Source organism: Trachinotus anak, unplaced genomic scaffold (genome assembly GCF_046630095.1).
Source record: "Trachinotus anak isolate AG129_WGS33_773 ecotype Australia unplaced genomic scaffold, CSIRO_AGI_Tana_v1 ptg000004l, whole genome shotgun sequence".
Classification (NCBI taxonomy): Eukaryota; Metazoa; Chordata; class Actinopteri; order Carangiformes; family Carangidae; genus Trachinotus; species Trachinotus anak.
Window position 1 is genome coordinate 22181132 of NW_027273855.1, and position 23161 is coordinate 22204292.

The following is a 23161-nucleotide window of genomic DNA, read 5'->3' on the forward strand; positions in this document are numbered from 1 at the left end:
ATGTGCTCCTTGGCTCTGGAAGTCATTTTGTTATTCATTACACCTGTGTCATTCCTGCTGCCACATGTCAAAACGTCTAAGGGAAAAGTCTCTTGATTGGCTCATAGAGGGATTATAACACAATGGGCCCCTGGATACAGAAATGTAGGAGCAACACTCTGTTTTTCTTCTTTTTGCAGTTGTTTTGCATGTGTTTGTGGCTGTTTTGTGCATCTTTATCATTAGTTTTTGTCCCTTTAAGATCATTTTGCATCTGCTTGTGGTCTTTTTTTTCCCATATGTGGCCATTTTGTACCTCTGTAGTTAGTTTGTGTCTCTTTTTGGTCGCTCTGTGTTCCTTTTGTAGTTTTTTTTTTTTTGCTTCTTTGTAGTTCATGTTTTGTCATTTTGCAGTTTGCAGTAACTGTACAGGACAAGCAGCCACATTGTGATGTTTTTCCTGACAATTTGGAGTGTGACCTCCTGAAGCCCAACTCAGGAAATATTCAGAAAACACTATTACACATTTTTTTTTTTTAGCAGTCAGCTGGAGGTAGGACCTACACAAAGTTGAAACCTGTCACTATGTTACACACTTAATGAAACAGTGTCTTGAATAAGACAGCATTCATGCATACATAAACAGGCTCTCTCTCTATATATGTATATGTATATGCCTCCATGGTGACTTGGTGCGATCCCCCCCAGCTATGCCCACCCGCCCGTCAGCAGGCCGCCCCTGTCGCCTGCTTCCGTTCGCATTGTAGGGTGGTTGAGAGGACGGATACCGAAGAGCGAAAATGGGAGTAGAAATTGAGACCATAACTCCAGGCGACGGTGAGAATAGTTGTTCCTGCTTATCGCTGCAGTTCTGTTTTTCAGAGGAGTGTCAGGTCCAGTTATTACAGACGCTTTCTCTATTTTCTCCTCGTTTGCAGGACGGACATTTCCGAAGAAGGGGCAGCGCGTCGTGGTGCACTATGTCGGTGAGTGGGAAGGCTGCCGAGCCTGCTGGATGAAGCTGAAACATTTGGACGCAAAATGTTTTGATTTGAGCCAACTTTGACCACATGCATCCCGTTAACGCTGCCCGTTACAGGTGCCCGGTGTTTGCTCGACACTAGGCGACCGATTAGAGGCAGGAAACAGCGGCTGGTTGTGCTTTTCCTGGTTAGCATTCAAGCTAGCGCTCAATGCCCTGTAGAATAAACTGCTTCTTGCGTCCGTACGGCTAACATTAGATAAGGTGATGTCGTGTATTTTGCTCGCTGAATCGTGTCGTTTACTCGGTAATTTAAATGTCCCCGTTTTATCGTTTTTCCAGGCATTTAAAAAGACGGAATAACAGTCGAGCTAACGGAACCGTAGCTGCTGTCAGCCGCCCAACGTACGCTAACTAGCCTCATGATGCTAGCCGGCTAACGTTAGCTCAGTTACCGTTAGAAGGCTGCTGGGCGCAGACAGTGGTGAAAAGTAACTAAGTGCAATTTTGAGGTACTTGTACTTTTAGTGTTTACTTTTTTACTTGCTGTATAATGCACTACATTTCACAGGGAAATATTGTCTAAGATAAATATTGTCTACTACATTTATTTGGCCTCTGCGAAATCTTACTGAAGAATAATAACAAGCTCACAAGAACAAAACAAAACAAAACCCGATTCGCTTTCGATACAAAGTCCAGAATCGATTCATTTCGATTTGTTACCATTTACTTTTGGGTGATTCATTTATATCAGAAAATACCAATGCAGCAATTCTCAGAATTTATCCAGGGACCTAAAATTTCTTCTTCTTCTTCTAACAAGACTGCAGCACGGTTGTTTCCCTGAATATAAAGTTGTATAAAAGGCACATTATAGGCTAAATTGTGAAAATATTTCACACTTACAAAACTGAGGACCAGTTATTCATTTTCCTTGGCAAATGCAGAATGACTTAAAATATAATACCTAAATATTTATTTAGATCTTTGGGTTAAACAGTTGACCAAGGATAAAAATAAAAATAAAATTGCACCACTATCGTCATCATGTATGTTAGAATAAACATACCATCCCATACAGCTACATATAGCACATCCACATTAATGATCACAGTGAGCATTGACAGGGCAGAAACTGAAAGTCTACTCACTAATTCATCTGCACTCTTTGTGCTTGTGTTGACAACACATCAGCCTGATATCTGCAGACAGCTGTTGGTTAGTGTTAGGTCCCCGGCAGGGACAGACTTCATCTCGTAGCCAGAGGTGATGTGTCCTCAACCAACACAAACCCAGAGCTTCAGTCTGTCCCTTTCAAAGATACGATCCAATATGAGATGCGCAGAGTCAGCTAATCATCCTGTAAACTGCAGCTGGTCCACATAGACTGAAACTGTTTGCGTCATAGTTTATGAGACTGTTGTGTCTCAAAGCGGCTCACATATCCAGTTGTTACCTATATTACGTTAACTTAAGATAACCTTTTAGTGCAGATTTTTAAGAATTGTTATAGGGTCATTCAAATAACAATAGCAATTGATTGGAAAATCTTTTTTTTTTTTTTTTTTTTTTTTAATCCAGCCCTAGTCACAAGTTTCAGATGTCTGAGTTGTTAGCAGTTCCCCTCTAAATGTCTCAGATGGTTTCATTTCATAACAGTTCAATGACACAAAGAGGTAATATTAACCCACATTTCACAAAAAAGAACATTTAGAGTTTAAAGTCTGTAACCTGGAATCAGATTTGTGTAGCAGGACCTTTTTTTTCCTCTTTCCCATTAATCATCACATGACCTCTCAGATTCGTCTTGTGACACATCCTCTATGTTGGGAACCACTGAACTAAACTACCGACCTAAATATAATGTAGTTAAAACTAGCTCCACTTAAAGCAGCTACAGCAGTGGCATGCTGCTTACACATTGATGCTTCAGTAACAGTCTAATAATGTTATATATAATCTATAAAGTACCATAAGTTTTGATATTTTAATTACACTTGCTGATGATACTTATGTACCTAAGTAAAGATTTGATTACAGAAATTGTAATGGGGTATTATTATATTGCTTTATTGGTGATTATACCTAAGTAAAGTTTTCAAGTACCTCTGCCACCACTGGACAAAGAAAGGTGTTTGTCGAGTGATAAATCACAAAATCACCGACCAGCTTCCTTTCTCTGGGTTTTTATCAGGCACACTGGCAGATGGGAAAGTGTTTGACTCTTCGCGGTCTCGGGGGAAACCATTCAAATTCAAGATTGGACACCAGGAGGTTATCCGTGGTTGGGAAGAAGGAGTTGCCCAGGTGAGAAGGAGCTTTTTCCATTGATGGAAATGTTCAGTCTGAAGCTTATTAATGGACATGATATTATCCAGCTTCTCAAATGAGAGGATTTGATGGTAAATGTTGTGTCGTCTAATTTAGTAGCCACAGTAGTATAAGTAACCCATCCATCTCCTCCACAGATGAGTGTAGGTCAGCGGGCAAAGCTGATTTGCTCACCAGACTTTGCCTATGGCAGCAAAGGGCACCCAGGGATCATCCCACCAAACGCCACTCTCACCTTCGATGTGGAGCTGCTTAGTCTGGAAGCCTGAAACTTGTGCACTCACTTTGTTAAATTCCACTCAAATTTTCAGGGTGAGACGTTCTAAATAATCTGTATAATCAACATGATTATGTGCATCATATACAGTGTAGATGCGGTAACTGTCGCTTTAAAGTATCTCAAAGAGCAAGTGTTGGTTATGCAATGAGAAATGACACTGAGTTGTTCTTTATTTATCACTCAGTCCATAAAGCTTTTAGTTTTTTGTTTTTTTTTTAAGCACTGTGATAACATTTCAGCACTGCACATGTACAGTGACTATACATTTAGCCTTTGTAATTCACCCAGTGGTGTTTAGAGATTAAATGGTATGAGCATAACAAGCTTTAGTCTGGTTATGCTGTAATCCCCTCTTGCCTCTCCTCCTTAATCACAGCTCTAAGACGCTGCTTCTTGTCACTGCAGGTTGACTCCTATCTCGGGAACATGGAGGAAAAATGTCAACAGATGATTCCTGCTCTTGATTCCTGCATAGGACCTATTCACTAGTTCACTCTCCTTTACATTTCGATACATATTATGTTGTCACTTGCTTTAAAACTTTATCTTTCATACTATACTTTAGATTCCATACAATAATAAGTCATAGGCCATCCCATCCCATGTATTTTGTCAAATTATGCTATGTACTTTTGTATTTTTTTTTTTGTTTTGTTTTATTTGACTTAAAATTTGCAAAATGTGTCTGCCATCAGGACCAGGTTTTAGATAAGTGTCAGAAGTATTGAATCAATCTCATTCCTGTGGCTCTGTGGCCTTTTACACTAAAATTGTATTGATTGCGGGTAATCAATTGTGTTGAATAAAAATAAGAATAAATTGTTGTTTGACACAGTGATACTTCTATGAATGAACTTTGTGATACTTGTTATTTGGCAAAGTTAAGAAAAAAAGTATGGAATACATTGTAACCAGGGATTTATTAATCAAGCACATTCTTGCTATGAACAGCCCACAGGTCTCTGCAGATGTAGATTTTTCTTTGTCTGTACTGCAGCATCAATTCTTAATTTATACAGGTAAAATTACTCTTATCATTTTCACATCACAACTGGACATTATTTGTCTTGTTGATTGCTTGTAAAAAAGCTAAAAGGAAAAATATTTGGTCTCTGGTCAGAGGTTTCTAAACTTGCATGGTAAGTTCTCCCCAGATTTTTAGGCACATCTTGGGGTTTAATTATCTTTATTTGAAGGAGATGTGTGTAACAAGCTGTGGATGTTGTAAAAGGTCTGTTCATTACTCTGAACACATTAAAAGAGTACTTTTAACACAGACTGCTATTTTTCCTTCCCTTGGGTGCTTGTAACTCACTGTTCAACCTCAGTATTCCCTTAAAATAGGCTGTTTCATCCCCACTGTTTGATGGATTAATATTTAATAATATTCCAATACATTAACAATAAAAAGACATATAGAAGCATCTTTTATTTTCCAAGAAGAGAGAAAACATCCAGGGCATTTTGCAATATTCTGTTTCTTGTGCAATTCTACTACAGTCAGTCACTGCTTCATTGCTTTTGCATGTACAGTACAAGCTGATGGAAAGTCCAGTTTCATGTGTTGAATCCAGGCTATGCAATAAATAAGGTGCATGGAGAAGGATAAGTGACATCAAATAATTACAATTTCAGAAGCACTTCCTTTTGATCATCAAGGATCAGCCATAGTTGCTCTGGAACCAGAGTCGAGCAAATGCAAAATAAGAACATAGTGAGAAGTTCCAACACTACAACATGTGCTGCTCCAACCACAGATAAATGTCACTTTTTATTTTCCATTGGTTTGAATTTACACTAACAGCTATTCTGTCTTAAGCTGAATCATTGATTGAACTAGTAAAACCTTATTGGAAAGATCCCTGAAAGCTAAAACATTGCTATTTTTGCATAATAAGGCTGACATTGGTAACCATACACACACACTGTACATCATAGTTTTATCTTTACAAATGAGCCATTTCATTTGACACACAAAAGGGCCACTTGATGTTATGATACATAGTGTACATCCTTATAAACTGCAATACAGTGCTATGACAGCAGCCTACACTGACACAAAGAATAACTTTTCAAGTGTTAATCTTTACTTGCAGCTGTGCAGATATCTTTTTCATGTAAGATTTGAAAATATATCACAGTATCAAAAAACAACTCTGCACAAACCCAATAAGCAAAACTGCTCATCCAAGTCCTTCATTCATTCAGCTGTGCGGATCACAAACTACTGCATGTCTTAAAGATTGATCTCTCCCTCTCTCCTATAATGTCCATATAAATACATAACTGTAGATACATGAACAGACAGCGCATTTCAGGACTGGAGCAGACACATAGTCAGATACATATTCATATCCTGCTCACACACCCACCTCAAGGCTTTATTTTTAGATCCAAACTGCAACAAATGGCTGACCCACTGAAAAGATCTATGCACAAGTACCTTGTATTTCTTTCAACATGATTTACAGTTTGGTTTTATCTCCATTATATCAATTTAACTCAGTCATAACTCAGTCAAACTGCAGATTTCTTCTATGTCTAGGGTCAATGTCCCAAAAGGAGCAAAAAAAAATAAGAGTTTGTACAGTTTTAAACTCTTGTGGTTTATTTATTTGCAAAATATCAATGATCTGTCTCTTCTGCACCTGAGTATCAAGAGTGCTAGATCTACTTTTCAGAAGGTAAAAGTCCCAACAGCTTTAAAACATACTCCTCTCATACTCTATTTTTTAGGGTGGAAGTATAAAATGAATGCCTTCCACTTTTTGCTGCCTCTGCTCACTGTGCTCTGTAAATCTATGAATAGTTTCTGCACAAGTCAAGTAGTAATAGACTGTGATTTATCTTTCAGATTTTTTTTGGGATGTTGTTGATGTCAAAGAAAAATTTACAATTTTCTCTTAACAATTCTTAAAATGATGATAAAACAAGAGAAGCATTCAACTTCAGACCTTTTTTTTTTTTTTTTTGTAAAATAAACTGAATATCTTAGCCCAGAAGGTTTTCATTGGAATCCAGGTGGGGGCTTTTTAATTCAAGCAAGAGAACCCAACCAAACTGTGGGTTACATGCAAATTGCAATAAAGTGAAAACCACTGAAACTGCAGGCAGTAGCAGGAAGTATATCTGAGTACCTAAAGTATTTGATAATGTACAACTAATCCTTTGTTCTCTAAGGCAATGCATGACCACAAAATCACGAGGGCGTTATGTAAAATCTAAAAATCTTATAAGAGGAGATATCCATCACATTTTTGTGGCTGTGCCTGCAGAGGTTGGGAGTTGTTTTCTTCATGTCAGAGTGAGCACAAAATGTCAGATTGTTGTTGTTCCATTCATGCTGGTAGGCCTGCGTCCCCTGCCTGCACCCTGGCGGCGAAGCGAGTGGAGGGCCACGGCGCAGCAACCTCTCAGCAGGGACCCAATGTGATACACTGGCATGACGTCCCGTGGGGCCCCTCGACACAGCCACGCCATGGTTGGGACCACTGGCACTGCCAAAGCTAAAAGATCTATGAGGAAGTACCGGCTCCAATGGCAATGCTGGGGGGGATGCGTGTCTTCATTTTCCCCTTCAGTTTCCTCTGTATTGTCCTCCTCTATCTCCAGTACTGTAGCTTCCTGCCTCATGGGCAGTGGAGCTGTAGGGTGGGGCTGGCAGGTGTGGGGCTCTGCTGGCGTCTTCATTACCTCCTCTGGTTTGTCGGGTGGCAGCGGCTCTAAGATGAACGAATGCTCAGGAGGGGAGGCAGGCGCTAAAGAAGATGGAATTAGATGGGGCTCTGAGGGAGTGATGTCTGCTGTGGCTAAAGAAATGACACTCAGCTCCTCGGCGCCGCTCTCTTCACCCAGCCAGGTCATGGTCGGGCTGCAGGCCTGGGAGCGGACCTCTGTTTTTTTCTCTGCTGCAGGAACAGGAGTGGGGATGGGGTCAGTGACAGGGACAGCAGGGGTCGCCGCTGTTACTGGGGCCTCCTCCTGAGGTAAGTGCAGGAACAAATGATGATGGGGGAGGTAGGTGTGTCCACTGCACCTGCAGCTGCTACTGAGAGTGTGGCAGGAGTGTGAGATGGGCAACACAGTCCCCCCGCTGCACAGCCTTTCATAGGTGGAAGAGCGCGGTACAGAAAGGGGGCCTCGGAGGTGGCCCTGCGGTGGCAGCTGCTCTGACAGGACGGCTGCTTCCAGGAGTAGGTGGGTTTGTCCTGCTGGGCGAGACGCTCCACTTACCTCAGGAGCGTTTGAGCTGCGCTCCAGCTGCAGAGCCTCGCTGCTCAATCGGGTGTAGGTGGTGCTGCGGCTCAAAGTGCTGGCTGGGGAGCAGCCACAGGAGCGAGATTTCCCCCCTGGCCGAGCTCCCTGCAACCCTGAGTATGGCTTATGGTCGTGGGGGTCTTGTTCACGGACACCAAGGTTGGACCTCACTGACTCTACCACTTCCTGGAGGTGCTGGATCTCCTTGCGAGCCTCTTTGAGGGCTAACTGGGCCTCCACGCGGTGGCACTCCTCTTCTATCCAGTCTTCCTGCATCCTGTACAGTTGGGTCCTCAACTCATCTATTTCACAGTCCCTATTAAAGTGAAAATAATAATTGGACAACAGACTTTTTTGCAGAGTTATTTTTCTAACAGAAACCAAATGTGATGTGCACGGGAAGTCTAATAAGCTTTAAACCTGTAACGTACTCACTGGCTACAGCAAATGTTGGCATAACAACCAACGAAACATTAGGGTTGAAGCATAAAAAGGTTTACCTGTGTTGTAGTCTTTCCACATGCTCCCTCAGCCTGGCTCGCAGATGTCGTATACACACCTCCTTCTGTTGCAGGGGTGTAAGGTACTGCTCCGGGGTAGGTGGCCTGATCCCATGGTTGTCGCTGCAGGCTGCGTGCTTTGCCTGTCGCCTGTATCAACACGAGTAAAAAGATCACATACCCAAAGTACGTCTCTTAATCACATGTGAGAACTGTAAACTGAGAGTGAGGCTATGAAAAAAAAACCTGTCGTGAATTTGTGGATGGATTACTGAAAGGGCCTGGTGGGCACAGGCCCGAGATGTCAGGGACCCCCCCTGGGCCAGAGCCTCAGCATGAAGTGACTGTTAAGACTTCCTGTTTGAAAGTCAAAGAGCCGATTAAAAGACTCAAAGCAACCACAGAAAGACACAAAACAGTAACAAAGAGAGTCAAAAGGACTACAAAAAGAGACACACACGACGACAAAGAGACATTAAATCACAAAGAGATGAAAAATGACCATGAAGATGAAAAGATGAAAAAAGTGCCATAAAACAATAACAAATGACATGACCACAATCTTTTGTGCCTGTTTCAGTCTATCTGTCTGTGCCCATGGGCCCATTTTTCTCATAATCCATCCATGAGTGAAGGGGTCCCTACAAAGCCAGTGCTATTAGACGTCTGTACAAATGAACAAAAAATCAAACTGCTGTTGAACGAGGCCCTGGAGGCAGTGAGCACAGTAAACAAAAGTAGTTCATAAACCTGCTGAAGTTCATGAAATATTGCCCTTTATTAATGACCTGTTTGATGCACCGGTGCAGTTTAATGCATACCAATCCAACGGCCCTTTAATAAACCTGTGGTGAAGCTTATAAGGGTCAGTTTTTGTTGACATTGTGTCAGCAATTTATTGATTCAACTCGCTGCTCTGGAGGGTTGTAGATTGTGGTCTTGTTTAACTGTATTGCATAAAGTGTTGTCCATCCCAACTTACATAACAAGGAGTGGACCAGAGAAGCTGATGTTGTAGAAAGAGAACTGATGAGTATCTTACCTTGGTGTGCTAGGATACGTCCGGGCTGTGGGGCTGCCCTCTGCTGCCCTGCCTCGACCAGGGTAGGTGTGGGTACTGGCTGTATCGCTGGAGTATCGCCCGCTGCCGCCACCAGTGCCCACTGAGCGCCTTGAAGGGAGAGGTCAAATTACACCCATTTACCAAATATTGTAAGAGAGTCAATTATGTCATTCGTGCATTTAAAAAGAGGAAGCAACAGTACCTGCGCTGACCTGAGGAGGGCTTTCGACTCGGAGTGAGAGACATTGATGTGCAAGGGACCTCCAACCTCTCCACTGTCGTCTCTAGAGAAGGACGCTAGGAGCCATTACAGCTGCACTGGAACAAGCATTACAGACACTAACACATTAAAGGCAAAAGCAGGAAATACCATAAATAATAATCTGAATCACAAATATTTCAAAAAGCTGTCTGCGCTAATCTACATCACACTATTCAGTAAAGAAGCGCAAAGAAATGTTCCTTCCAAATGGTTTTCTACTGCACGGGGTCATTATGTGCTTCTTCACTGGAAGTCAGTGACAGTAGCCTGATAAAAAAAAAATAGTCTCAGCCGGCAGCAAATAAAGGCTCCTTTCTGTGCCAACACAAAGGGGACACAGCGAGTTCACAGTCAGTGCAGCTGCCTCTCTCTGTGTCGTCCTGTCTGCAGAGCTGCTGATAAACATGAGAAACACTCACATTCACTGGTGTCAAAGGGCAAAAACAACAAGAATTGGACATTTGGTGGCTGGTGTAGTCTAGAGGGGCCACTGGGGTTATTACCTGTCTGCAGTGAGTTAAGAATTTCCCATTACATATAATAGAGCAGGGGTGGATTCCTGTATATGGTGCTATAGTGGGTCCCATACTATACACAGACATCTCGTTGAAACCATGCTCTGTTCTTCCTAAAAAGTGATGCAATGAAAAGCTCTTTTGTCATGTACACTCGCATGTCTCTGCTTTAACGCAGGATAAAACAAAGGTGATGTGAAAAGAGCTGAATTCTTCCCTATTTTATGATGACCTTCAAAAATGGCCTTAACAAAATGATGTGGGACGTGGTGATAAATAAGTGGACTGTGGTGATATTTCCAGCAGACTGTTGTCTTCAATCAGTATCACAGGTGCCTTCAATCCTATAATCAATAATTCAGCCTATTTAAATGAAGAGATGTCCTCATTGTGCTGTTGTGAGTGTCACACTCAACATAGACAAGCTGATCTTGGTCCAACTGAACATCTGTGGAAGGAGCTGAAAAAACTGCAAGGTACTATAGTAAATTCATGGGATCTGTACATGAAATGTATAATTTAATTTCACTTTTGTGTCACTCCCATAAGCAGTGTTATAGCCAGGATTTTAGAAATACTGAGGCATGCCCTTTAATTTTTCAGGATTTTTCAATTTTATGAATCAATTTGTTGGGTTATATTGCCTCTATTTATTTACCCAACATAACTGAAACATGTCAAATATTCAAAGTTGTAAGTGCTTAGTCAGATTTAAGGCTCATTTACTTTATTCTTTGATCAGATATTTCATTATCATCTTTTTTCCTAACTTTTGAAAGCATTTTTTTAGGTAAAATTTTTATTGTATTAATTCTCTAGAGCTCATTTTACATTTTTTCTGACTTTTTATGCATTCATATTTGCCTTTGTTTAGCACCTTTTAAATGGTTCTTACCCTACGTGTATGGTATCCCTTTATTTAGCAAAAGCTCGGCTTTGTGTCCGACCTTTCATTTTGTCAATTTCACAAAGTATAAAGCTGCCATGACCCCAAAATACAAAAAAGACTTGCACAGAAACCCATACAAATGTTCAAATCTTTAGTCATAATTACTGAAAACATGACTGTGAACCACTGAAAAACCATGGCTGTACTGTTTTTTACTTTTAGTATTTGTATTTACATGTAAAGTGATTTTATTCCAAGTCAATTTTGTGCATATTTAATCAAAAGTCTGTATGTTTTATGGTTTACAGACATAAATAAGATACTGTTTTAAAGCCTTACAGCAGCATCCTTTTGTCCACGTAATGTATAATGTTATGTTGCCGTAAATAAAACATACTCAGTGTATAGGCCTACACTGTTGACTCCATACTGAAGGGGCCAAAACATGTATTATATTCCCCAAAGGGATGTACCCTTCAGGCACTGATAGATACCAAACCCTAGTCCTCTAATTATTCATATCTTGCTGGCATAAAAACTGTCAAATTATTGGCCTGTAAATCCACCATATGTAAGGTTTGTAGAATGTAAACTAAATAAAACCCTCAGATTCAATGAAAAAACCAACAACACTGATCTCAGTAATGGTAGCTACAACACTCCCCGAAAGTAAAAAAATAATGAGCATTTTCAAATGATTTTCTCTCAGTATCAGGTAGTTCTCACCATCACCATCCCAGGTACGGTGCAGCTCAGTCCTGTCTCACAGCATAAATCCAGGATGAGGACAAAATGTTCTCAGCTTTCTTCAGAAGTCCCTGCAGCTCTGTAAAGCTCAGGGAACCTGCTGATGTAGGCCTAAAATATACCTGCTGCTGGAAAGACACAAACAGACCTCCACTCCACTACTGATAATGAAAAGCACACTGAACGAAACGGAGGCATCACTTTTTGTCCTATATTTAAATTCTAGGACAATGAGACAGGAAATCTCGGCTCCCTCTCCTCTGTCTGCGCAACAAGTGGCCAGCAGGCTGTGTTATTGGTGAGAAATACGCCATCATGTTACGTAAGTGTGAGTATCGGTGTTTACTGTGGAGGTGGATCAAAGTGCGGCTCCTCAAAGCGGCGTTTAGACACAGAAATAAGAGCCGGGGATGTTTTCCGGGATGAAACATCATCACCAGGCGCAGGGATGATGCGCTTCATCCATTAATCATCATTATGGCGTTAAATCGCAGGGGTTTCCATTTGTCGCCCGCAATAAAGCAGTGTTAGGTAAGCGGACAGGACAAGTGTGAGGATGATAATAATGAGGATTACAACGGCAGTGAAAGTCTCACCGTTGTTTTTGCGTTGCCAGCTGACTACAGAGGAGTCCCCGAACAGGACATCTAACGCCCCAGCAGACACTTCCCATTGAAGCCAACACAGCTGCTGACACAAACAGCTGACTAACAATTTTAGTCCCAGCTCTTCCTACATACAAGGGTATCACCGGGTCTCTGAATCTCCCAACACGAGCTTTTGGCAGCCGCAGACAGACTCACAAAACACCGACACAGCCCACACTGACAATGCCTATATGCAACGCTACCATTTCGGCAGGTGGGAGCTGTGCATCGCAGAAAAGCCTCGGTTCCCGCCAGACTTGATGGTCGCTGAACAGTCCCTGGTGGAGGTGGTGGCCGCAGGAGGAGAGGATGCTGCTGATGCTGATGCTGATGCTGATGCTGATGCTGAGAGTCCATCCTGCAGCCATGAAGCCCGGAGATGAAATGAGGCAACTGCGTCTGCTGCATCGGTGCTTCTTAAAGTGACAGTAGGGGATAATGATGCTTCATTTGGCAGGAACTAACTGCACAAGAGTGGGTGCTGAGGGCGTTTTCATGGCTGGGATAATAATGTCTGATAGGTGATCTATAGTTAAGAAAGCCCCTCAGTCCAGCACTGGCAGCAGGCGGGGTGATGATGAGTCCAGCTGGAGAGGTACATCATGTGCAACACCTCATATAATGGAGACTCATCCATTGACCAGTACAGGCCGCAGTTTGAGCAAAGTTTTTTTTTTTGCCATATGATAGAAACCCATCTATTTATTTTAGTACAATCTACAAGGGTAGACGCCCTTAAAATATATTTACAATTTCAGAATAGTTTAATAAATTCTCTACACGTCTTACATAATGAACTCCAAGAACAAGTGGGAAATGGGAGTGTTACTCAATTCCAGTTTAGTACAGTCACCCCTATGCCCTCTAAACATATGGTATGAATTAGTCACTGATGTCTGGACCTGTGAGAAAAGAATAATTTTTGTCCTAATGTGAGATGTCAGGCCTGCTTTGAGCACAAAATTAAGTGAATTACACATAAATTCTGACAAGGAAGTGATTACTCTATTTTCTAGATTTAAGCCGCAGGGAAAAAAAAAAATTATTAAAAAATACTGAACATATCATCACCCTTAGAATGACCATATGAATTGAGTTACATGTCCTAAACCTCAGTAACAAAAAGATTAAGTTATTTGACATCAAAATTAATACAAATGTAGTAAATATTCAATCATATTTGTTTCAAATAGATGCTGAAGATTTATTTTACTCCCTGAAACAGAACAATGTTAAATATATACTTTTTAAAAGGAAGTGTTGAAAACAGATGAACAGCAATTAGCCAATAATACCTGCACTTTAAAGCAATTCTTTGCAACATTTACTTAGAATTACAAGTCAAATTTAGCTTTTTTCTCTCAGATAAAACACAACAGGAATTCAAGTTGCACCCAACAGGTCATGCACACAGGTGGTTCCAGAGACTCTGTTTGAAATGACAAGTTTACTTTCTGAGGAACAATAGTTTGAAAAAATAGCAAACTGAATATGCAGGAAAGCACAGTCCAAAAACACCTCAAGAATAATAACATGAGATGCAGTTGATATAAAATGACCTTAAAAAAATAAATAAATTCAAAGGATCTTTGAGACTTAAAATATTTTGGGTTGTGAATCCCATACCTGCTGTCAGGTACGGTATGTCAGAGACCTACAACAGTCTGACAATGAGAGACTAAATGTTCTTCATTGATAAGCTCTCCTTTTCACTAATGAAAAGTGCCAAGAACAAGCGTGAAGAATATTTACAACTTTTGAGACACACACAAACATACACAGGGTTTTTTGCAGCTTCACCAAATTTAAGACTTTTTAATCCCTCATAGAATAACATTTACCTGTTTCACCGCCATACTGGATGATAGGGATTATAATTATTATTATAACAACTTTTTTCCCCCAGTGCTTCCTAACAGTTTATAACAATAATTGCTGATAATATAATAAATTAAAGTGACACAACCTGGACCTGGATAAGGATGGATAGATGAATTAATAATTATTTCTTTTTGATAATTGATTCATCGTTTCAGTCATTTTTCGTGCAAAATGCTTTGAGGATTTTTTTCGGTCGTATATAAATTTGAGTCTGAGTTTTGAACTGATGGGGGGAACAAAACAAGAAAAAAAAAAAGCTGATAAGATAAAATATTTAAGATTTTTGTGAAAAAGACCTATTTAATACCATTTATCATCTTTTTTTTTCTTTTTGAGGGAAATGAATTCAGTGCTTAAGAGTTTTCAAGACCTGCTCACACTCTGATATGAATGTGTGACATACAATCAAGTAAGTGTTTTCTTCTCAGACAGTTTTTAACATCTTCCAGGATGAACTGTTGTGAGTCAGATCCAGTAGAAGCAGGACCACAACTAATTTATAAACCAAATTATTTTAAGATGCTGATTTTTGTTTTTTTAATTGTGGAACGTGGGTCCAGGTGTGGCGAAGATGTCCTCATAGGGAGCGCTCTGGTGCAGGTGGAGGGCTTGTTGTTTTTTCAGGACAAGAAGACAGAAGAAAGTGGATGCAGCCTGTGAGCGAGAGCTCCCTTTACAGAGTGCCTCCAGGCTGAACGTGATGTCACTGTTGCTCGGGCTCGGGCTCTGGCTCTGACACACACACACACACACACACACACACACACACGAGAATTTAATTTCCCAGCATCATCCCTAATCCTGTCCCTGCTTTCTCATCTTTAAATCCCTGTCCACTGTGGCAACAGTCCTGTATCATGGACATGCAGGCTTTCCAATCACATTCTGAATTAACACAATTTGCACGTAAGATGGGACAGTTGGTGTTATTGTGACACTAATGTCTGAGTATTTATTTTAAGGTTCTTACTTTTAGAGTGCTCAGAAGCTTCTGTGCTCGCCTGGTTATCCTCCTCTCCTCAAAGTCCTGGCTGTCCAGCATAGACTGCAGGTTAGAAAAAGAGGACCATAATTCATTTGGGGATGCTGGGCACATATCCAAGGCAGCATGGGAAATTAACACCCGCCATCTGTCAAATGCTTGTCGCTTGTCTACTGTACCAGCCATTTGCACACATAACCATCCATTATTAGTTCACTTTCCTTCCAAAGAAAAAGGCCAGTGAAATGTAGAGTCTGACAGAGTCTAATTCCCTTCAGTGTTTCCATTTGTAATTGTGTGTGTTCAAAAGCACCTGAGTGTGGAGGGAAGTTGACTGTGTCTCCTGCTCCATGAGAGACGGATGGACAAACATGGAGTCTTCTGATGGAAGTTCTGGATGAGTGAACTCTGACCTGTTTTCATCCTGATAAACACACAGTGCAGATTATAAATTGAAGGTAAAAGAAGGTGGAGGAGCATCATGAATGAGAATTAAATCTTCCAAACCTTCTGCACACCAGACACTCAGACACTTACTTGTGCGAGTTCTGAGTAATTCTCACTCTGGTTGTTGTCAATTTGGTCAAGAACTGTCAGCTCAGTGTTGTGTGTTTTTTCAGTATTGACTGATGAATCTACCACACTCATATTGTCTGTGGTGAGGGCACTCATGCCCCTCTGAACTGTAACAAAAGGCAGGACAGAGAAGAAAGAACAGAGGACAACACCAGTGATACATTAAAAAAGTGAGATATAATTCAATGGCATAATAGTTCTCTCACTGCTTGAATATACATGTTCCTACCCTCTTGTCCATCCTGGCGCATCTCCTCAACCTCCGCAGAAACACCAAGATATTTCCCCTGGAAAATGCTCTTGGAAAAGAGCTAAAAGCCAAAATGAGATTCAACAGTAATAGAAGTAACTTTAATGTAACGTTTGCTACGCATAGATTATTTTATGATATAAACCAACACTACAGAGAGATCCTTTTACCTCCTTTATCTGTGGAGTTACTATAGTGGAACATGGCTGTGCAAAAAGTTTGTTTACACTTCCACTCTCTTTCCACTGCATGAGCTGCATGGTCGGTGGGGCCATGTCCAGAGGGGCGACCAGGTCTGAATAGTCAGAAAGCTGCTCTCTGATGGATTCGTTGGTCAGCTCTTTAGTCTGGTCTACAACCAACTTGCGTTTCCTTTTCCCCCTCTTCTTCTCTGAGTTTGCTGAAGAGAAACGGTAGAAGGTCAGAGGAGTGCTTGTTTTTGGTTTGACTCTGCTTTCATAACAATGTTTACATCTATAAACATTGTGGTTGTGTGGTGCTTCAGAGGATTGATGGAAGCATTTCTTGAATAACTGGCTGTATTTAATAATATATATGTGAGAGTTTAAGGACCACTGTTTGATAAGTGTTTGTTTGCGCCTACGGGTGATGGCCACAGGTTCAAGGGCAAAGGCCTCCTCTTCATTAGCAAGCAGGGTGGTCTCGTTCAGTGCAGGGGTCTCTACCTCCACTGGATCTCTTCTGTCAGCATCTGTAAAAAATATGGAGTCAGTGCTGCTGTACTATTTATATAAAAAAACAAACCAAAAAAAAACATCATCCACACAAATAATCCAAGTTGAAAGTTCAACAACTATAAGCAACTGTTTAAATGGAGGTGTTTCATATTAATGTTAGTGGAAGATGAACGCAGGATGTAAATAATGATAAAATATACATCGTGATGTATTATCACCTCGTCGATAATTCTCTGGATTTTCATTTTGAGGCTCTTCTGGGATAAAGCTGGTGGACTCAGCATGATCACTGGAGTTTGTCAGAAAGTCTACAGATAACAAATAACAAGAACTGGTTAACTCAAGCAGCGAGAGAATCAACACAAATAATGACTGAACTTTTTTTGATGGACAAAGATTTTGATTGTTTTAGTATTTTATTGTAATGTGTAGCAGAAGTGGGATAGGGTTAGGGTTAGGGTTAGGTTTTGTGCTTCCTCCCCAGATGAGACAGGCTATTAGCCTCACAGAGACCAAACCTAATGGTGCACTTGGGCAATCCCTGTCAACTTGTGAAGTCAAATATTTCACAGTTTATGACCAGGACATCGCCCATAAACTGCTGGCAAAGTGCAAACATCACTAGGAAACTGGGGGAAAGTCCAGGATACCCTCATATGAGTTTACAGTTCAAGTTGTGAGATTTCACTCAAACACTTAATACATCTCTGGAAAATAGTCCCAGATTAATAGTAACTAAATCTGTATAACTTTTCCTTTTATGTCCCATGACCCATAATAAACCATAATATATCCAGGCTTCCAACAAGAACAAACTATGGAAATTTTTTTCAGCGTGTTATGACATAATCAGCAGACGCTGATTTGGGAGGATCCAGTTCCTGAATTTGGATGCAGCAGTCTACTGTGTTGGATTTAGTCAAGTCATTTCCTTCAAGGTTTCATATGGGTCACTTCTCAACTTCTTTTTTCTGTTATGTGTTGATATGTCAGTGTTGTGATTTTAACCTATTTCTTTTGCCCCCAAGTGGCGAAAAAAAAACAGAAACTCAATGTTATAAAATGCAGTATATTACAGCCTGTTAATTGATGAATGGCACTGGTACTTAGGATTATATTTTTTCAATTCTAGATGAAAATATGACTAAAAAATGAATTAATTTACAATAACTACCAAGTAAGTCGAATACTTTATCTTCATCTCCAAAAGTATCCCCACGTTGAGTCAGGCTATGGAAGCTCATATCCAGCAGTGCATTCTGATGGCCCTGGGACTCCACTCCTACCCACAAAAAACAAACAGGAAAGAAAAATCAGTTAGTTTCAAATGCCAGCTCTGCACATAAAATTAGCTTTTCATGAGAAGGGTAATAATGTCATACATTTTTGTTTCTGTCAGCAAATCCCGTGAAAAGACTAAAATCAACAGTATGTTTGTCTCTCAGTACAATCTGACCCTGTCCTATAGCACACAGGCCCAACACTCATTCCAGTTTAAAAAAAATGGTCACTTAAAAAAAAAAAAAAAAAAAAAAAAAAAAGCTGGGGACTGTAGTTCCTAGTTAGCATTACTCAATCAGGAGTATCTGGTGCACTAGCTGCAGCAGTACCTGAGTTCATCATAATGAAGAAACATGTCAGCTGGTGTGATGGTGTGGTGTCACTGATGTGTTTTTAATAGTTTTTGGACAACATGGAGCAGAATAAGATATATTGGGATTTGGCTAACCAGAGAAAATATTTGTAAGCAGGGTAAGGTCATTGTTGGTTTGAACTTAAAAAAAAAAGAAAAAAAAAAGGATTTGTTGACAATATGAAAAATATCAGATTTATTACATCTTTTAACTCTAATTATAATAGAAATGTTTAATACAGGAATAAATTCATGGTTAATATACCAGAAGGCTCTGCACTAACAATGGCAATAACATCACATTACGAAGCAGGTTCTTACCGATGTCTGCCAAGCTCAGAAAGTCATTTCCAAAATCCTCTTTGAGAGTGATTTCCTCTGATCGACTCTGGTTCAATGAAAAGTGGTCCACGACATCTATGTCGCTGGTGTCCCAGTAAAAAGGCAACAGTGTGGACACAGACAGAATATTTATTAATTAGGCTTGAAGAAACAATCAGAGACCCTAATATAAATTAACAGGTTAGTCCTTCTTGCAGAATTCAAAACACAAAATGACAACTTATAACATCATAATGTTTATGTTTGTAATCACAGCAGGAAAACAGGCCTATGTTTCAATTATGACCATGATGATTTTCCACCAGAAATGTTTCAATTGCATTTGTCAATAAACCTGATTGTGCCTTTTAAACTGCTATGTGACAAGAAAACTGCAGTACATAAACGAGAGGTTAGGATATGTTGGAGACAAGAGGCAACTGTACCTTAGGGGTGGCAGCTGGGCTTCAAAAGCAGTGAAATCTTCGATCAAGGTAATTGCTTTAACTGTTGCCTCGAGCCCCTCCTCAGGCATATCTGTCTGACCTGGTGTATTTTGGGAAAAACAAGGCAAAAAATACAAACACGTACAACTCTGAAGAGAGATATTTCTTTATATGTGGTTGCTTTCACAGGTATCTGAATTTATAGACGCTTTGAGGATCTTACACATGCATATTTGTCAACTGGGCTAATGTAGTATATTGAATTCAGAGATGGTAACTTCTCTCAGCTTCTTTGCTGAGTATGTGTTAAAAAAATTCTGAATGCATCCTGTCTCTGTCCTGTGGAACTCTTTATTCTGTGTGATATTGTACATTTGAGAAAGGATGCAGTGAACATCCTCTTTATGTCTATGTCACCCTCTGGTGGTTGGCCTTAAGTAAAGTATCAACCAGTATTTACACTTAGTTGGCAGTATACTAGGTACATCTAACTACAGGTAATGCTGCCTAACACGACAGTCCTGTAATAAATCCCCCTTCATGAAGATTGTAATGTTCAGTTTTTGTTAAAACTGTTTTAGAGAGGTGTTGATCATTTTTGAGCATGTAGTTTTCACTGCTGTTGAACAGTGTTGAATTATACAGAGATGTTTCTGTTATTTAAGCTACATCCATGAATATAAATTGGGTGGACAAAACAATAGGAGCACATAAGTAACACAGTGCATGAATGTTTGACTATTTTGGTCTCAAACACTTTCTGTAATTAAACAGCTAAATGCAAAAATCTTATCAGATGAGGGTCCGTGGTCTAATTTGTGTCAGTTTAGGGGTGCTTGATGTGAAAAAGTTTGAGAACCACTGACTATAAAACTGACAATCCTGCATATCTGCTGTAACAATGACTGAGTTTCTGCAAAAGCATCCTATCCTTGCAGTGTGAAAGATGCCAAAATGTGTTAAACTGCAGTCACCTTCTTCAGAGTACAGGCTTTGGCTTCATTTAATTCAAGAGGAACTATCACATACACTAAAGAAAAACAGACACTCTGGTTAAATAGTTCGGCATTTTGAAACGTTATCTTTTTTCCCCTTTAATAAATGCATCCACTTAGCCGTAGCTGTCACTTCCCTACCTCTGCAAAACCATTATTAGCATTTCATTTCAATGTAACCACAGGCTTTCACCCTGTGGTGTCGGTTTGTCACTGCTATTTAAATAACTGTTTACAAAGCAAACACGACGTGTTACCTGGCCTGAATGACATTTTAATTTTAAGCAGTGCATCGTTGCAGTCTGCTAGGAGATACTTTGCTTTCCTGGAGTAGATCCTGACCACTCCAAGGAGCAGATGACCGGATGTCCGCAAACCGATTTTCATCTGCAAACATCACACATACATATATCTCAGACAGCACTCATGCCTTAGCTAGGTGCATGTCACAGGGTGCACCATTTGATAATATTTACCTTTGGAGAAATTATGTCTCTGATGGTTGTTTCCAAATTGCATTCAAACACATGAGCCTTGGTAAGTTTCCTCTCCCAATGCGCTGCTAACCAAATTTTGGCTAGCGGCCCCCGCTTGGACGTGAAGAGTTGCGTGTAGAACAACATGTTGTAAACTTATCTGCCACCTGTGACAAACACAACACTCACATTAGAGAATAGCTGGACGTTGAGTCACGGTCATTCTGCTTTTATGCTTGAAATTAAGCTCCGAGTTTGCAAACTTCCAAGGTCACACTTGCTAGCTCGCCATGTTTGCTAGGTGGTAACGTTAGGCTAGTTTTTTGTTTTTTTAGCTGTAACTTAGTTAGACATAACGGCGGCGTCATATCTTTTAATGCAGCTCATAACTAATATAAAGACACACAACGGTTATATTAATCAATTTCTATATAAAATGCACAGGTTTGGAGCTAGCTCAACTTTAGCAACACAGCCTACCTTAAATTTGAAAGTGCCGCGTTTTGACGTACTGAACGTGCACATCAACGAAGAAGCAAAACCCGCCCAACGGAGCTCCGGTCGGTCGCTAGTGTAATTCAGTGTTTTATTTACACATTAAATGTCAAAACTCCTCACTTATATGAACCTTTGACGTATTATAAGGTCTTATAATACATCCAGGATATGAACACGTAAGAACTTTGGCAAGAAAGGGGAATTATACCGTTGATATGGATTCAGTGAGTTACGCTGAGTTACGAGTTGAGCCCAATTTCTTGTTGTTTTTTTTTCATATTAGACGGTTTTTATTTACATTTTGGAAAATTGAGTACGCCGAATTCGCTATTAACCGTTCTTGTTTGCTATGTACCATTAGATGTACTGACAACTATTAAATAATTTCTTTGATACTGAAGAAGAGTGAAAAATGTGATGATAAAGCGTGAAGTTCTGTCCGTATAAGGAGCGTCTTACAGGCGGGTTTATGGATGTATATAGCACTTTGTGCTACATTTTATTGTATGAAAAGTGTAAGTATGATTGATAATATCTAAAATGGTACGGTACATGAATCTAAAAATATGTCTGTCTCTATGTATGCATCATGTCTGTATTCTTCAAATTTCAGTTTTAACTATAATATTATATTAGGCAGGATAACTGTCACCCACCGTTTTTAACAGTACGATTTCAAGAACCATGTTTTTTGATTCTTAATGACAACAATGAAATGACACCATGTTGCCAGAAACTGATGTTAAAATAATGTATATTTATTTCAGGCTATTTATGAACTTACAGGCCAGAGAGTGAGAGGAGGTGCTCAAACTACTGCTGAAGCAGCTTCCCCTAGAAAAAGACAGAGGTAAGAGTGACTCGATTTTTTTTAAGCTACAAACCCTCCAGACTTTTTGGGCCCCTGGGCTAGATCCTCTTTATGGTAATATTTACCAAACAGATGCATAACAACTACAAAGCAACGGAAAGCCATTATAGAGAGACACAAAATGACTACAAATTGACACAAAATGTTAAGAGAGATGCAATATAACCATAAAGAGGCACACAACTACTTCAAAGAAGCACAAAATGACTGCAAAGACACACAAAACTACCATAAGATAAAAAACTACCATAATTGGACACAAAAGAATCACAGAGACACAGAACAACCATGAAGAAGCACAAAATTACTACAAGCAGACACAAAACATTAAGAGATGCAACATGATCACAAAATGACAAAGAGACACAAAACAACCACAAAAGGACCATAAAATGATGCAAAAGACACAGTCTGGGGGTCTTGCTTCTACTTTAGGTGTGTTTTCAGTCTGTACCAGACTCAGTCTTTACACAACCTTGACAAATTACATAGTTTGGAAGCTCCAAGTCTCCAAATTCTATATATAAGCGTTTTTTTAAATCAACTTATATATAAACATTATTTCAGATGTAAATATTGTCTACAGTTTGACGGGCAGTGTTTCCTCATATTTTTCAATTTGTATGCACTAGAGGGCATCAGGACATAAGCACAGGGACAGTCAGTGAGATACTGAGCCTAAATCAACCCAATACAACAGCTTTATTTAAAAGCCTGAATTTATCATCTGTTGTAGAGGTGCAGCTAACAATTATGTTCATTACTGATTCAAAACTGAGGCAGAGATGAAAAACTATCAAAAAGAGACACAAAAGGATAAATGGTAAATAGTTAATAGTTGATTTTAAAAGATATAGTCATCATGGCTGTATAGAAGGTACCTCCTCTAAATACATGCAGCAGACAAAACCACTGGTATGGGACTTTTGCAAGTTTAACTTGTTTAATTATTTGTTTCTGTGCAGCATCGTAACCAGCTCCCTTCTGATCAATACAGGAGGGTGTTGATGTGATTTCAAGATGAACCTGCCAGACATGACTGTGGACTTCTCAGCCAAGAGGTAGGAGCATAAACACAG

At 40.0% G+C, this 23161-nt stretch overlaps 4 protein-coding genes across 9 annotated transcripts in view; 2 read left to right on the forward strand and 2 right to left on the reverse strand.

The window, feature by feature from the left end:
- Window positions 1-10: 10 nt before the first annotated feature.
- Window positions 11-4853, forward strand: LOC139620970 (peptidyl-prolyl cis-trans isomerase FKBP1A-like). 2 transcript variants are annotated; one of them, XM_071477078.1, is made up of 6 exons: window positions 11-144; window positions 688-816; window positions 918-965; window positions 3159-3271; window positions 3433-3607; window positions 3981-4853. In XM_071477078.1, exons 2-5 carry the CDS (start codon window positions 780-782, stop codon window positions 3562-3564), a joined length of 330 nt encoding a protein of 109 aa, XP_071333179.1. In that variant the 5' UTR covers window positions 11-144; window positions 688-779; the 3' UTR covers window positions 3565-3607; window positions 3981-4853. The 2 variants fall into 2 exon arrangements, with proteins under 2 accessions (XP_071333179.1, XP_071333180.1); XM_071477079.1 differs by lacking the exon at window positions 11-144 and adding an exon at window positions 390-532.
- Window positions 3770-12793, reverse strand: LOC139620965 (syntaphilin). 3 transcript variants are annotated; one of them, XM_071477067.1, is made up of 5 exons: window positions 12659-12793; window positions 9598-9713; window positions 9375-9503; window positions 8333-8482; window positions 3770-8148 (listed from the first exon to the last, which is right to left on the reverse strand). In XM_071477067.1, exons 2-5 carry the CDS (start codon window positions 9639-9641, stop codon window positions 6894-6896), a joined length of 1578 nt encoding a protein of 525 aa, XP_071333168.1. In that variant the 5' UTR covers window positions 9642-9713; window positions 12659-12793; the 3' UTR covers window positions 3770-6893. The 3 variants fall into 3 exon arrangements, with proteins under 3 accessions (XP_071333168.1, XP_071333169.1, XP_071333167.1); XM_071477068.1 differs by having other exon boundaries at window positions 11788-12698; XM_071477066.1 differs by having other exon boundaries at window positions 9598-11567; window positions 11601-12698.
- An 841-nt stretch (window positions 12794-13634) lies between these two features.
- On the reverse strand, window positions 13635-21331 carry rad21l1 (RAD21 cohesin complex component like 1). The gene is made up of 14 exons (XM_071477065.1): window positions 21194-21331; window positions 20714-20880; window positions 20495-20624; window positions 19243-19342; window positions 18797-18900; window positions 18017-18124; window positions 17061-17150; window positions 16749-16856; window positions 16315-16544; window positions 16124-16205; window positions 15856-16001; window positions 15632-15742; window positions 15307-15381; window positions 13635-15068 (listed from the first exon to the last, which is right to left on the reverse strand). Exons 2-14 carry the CDS (start codon window positions 20858-20860, stop codon window positions 14874-14876), a joined length of 1626 nt encoding a protein of 541 aa, XP_071333166.1. The 5' UTR covers window positions 20861-20880; window positions 21194-21331; the 3' UTR covers window positions 13635-14873.
- A 255-nt stretch (window positions 21332-21586) lies between these two features.
- Window positions 21587-23161, forward strand: part of samd10a (sterile alpha motif domain containing 10a) — a 42405-nt gene continuing 40830 nt past the window's right edge. For 2 of the 3 annotated variants that reach the window (XM_071477075.1, XM_071477074.1), the window contains exons 1-3: window positions 21587-21726; window positions 21979-22061; window positions 23048-23143. The gene's annotated coding sequence lies outside the window, so the exon portion shown is untranslated. The remainder of the gene's footprint in view (window positions 21727-21978; window positions 22062-23047; window positions 23144-23161) is intronic. The other variant, XM_071477076.1, reaches the window with a different exon arrangement.

Bases quoted from the DNA above. Each gene is read 5' to 3' on its own strand.
- LOC139620970 (XM_071477078.1), top strand. From the start codon at position 780: ATGGGAGTAGAAATTGAGACCATAACTCCAGGCGACG. The intron at 817-917 runs GTGAGAATAGTT...CCTCGTTTGCAG, and splicing joins GACCATAACTCCAGGCGACG to GACGGACATTTCCGAAGAAG. The intron at 3,272-3,432 runs GTGAGAAGGAGC...TCTCCTCCACAG, and splicing joins GGGAAGAAGGAGTTGCCCAG to ATGAGTGTAGGTCAGCGGGC.
- LOC139620965 (XM_071477067.1), bottom strand. From the start codon at position 9,641: ATGTCTCTCACTCCGAGTCGAAAGCCCTCCTCAGGTCAGCGCAG. The intron at 8,483-9,374 runs GTAAGATACTCA...GTGTTGATACAG, and splicing joins ACGTATCCTAGCACACCAAG to GCGACAGGCAAAGCACGCAG. The intron at 8,149-8,332 runs GTAAACCTTTTT...TCACTTTAATAG, and splicing joins GTGGAAAGACTACAACACAG to GGACTGTGAAATAGATGAGT.
- rad21l1 (XM_071477065.1), bottom strand. From the start codon at position 20,860: ATGTTGTTCTACACGCAACTCTTCACGTCCAAGCGGGGGCCGCTAGCC. The intron at 18,901-19,242 runs GTACAGTTGCCT...CTGGGACACCAG, and splicing joins GCCCAGCTGCCACCCCTAAG to CGACATAGATGTCGTGGACC. The intron at 17,151-18,016 runs GTAGTTATTGTA...TGTTATCTGTAG, and splicing joins TAAAGTATTCGACTTACTTG to ACTTTCTGACAAACTCCAGT.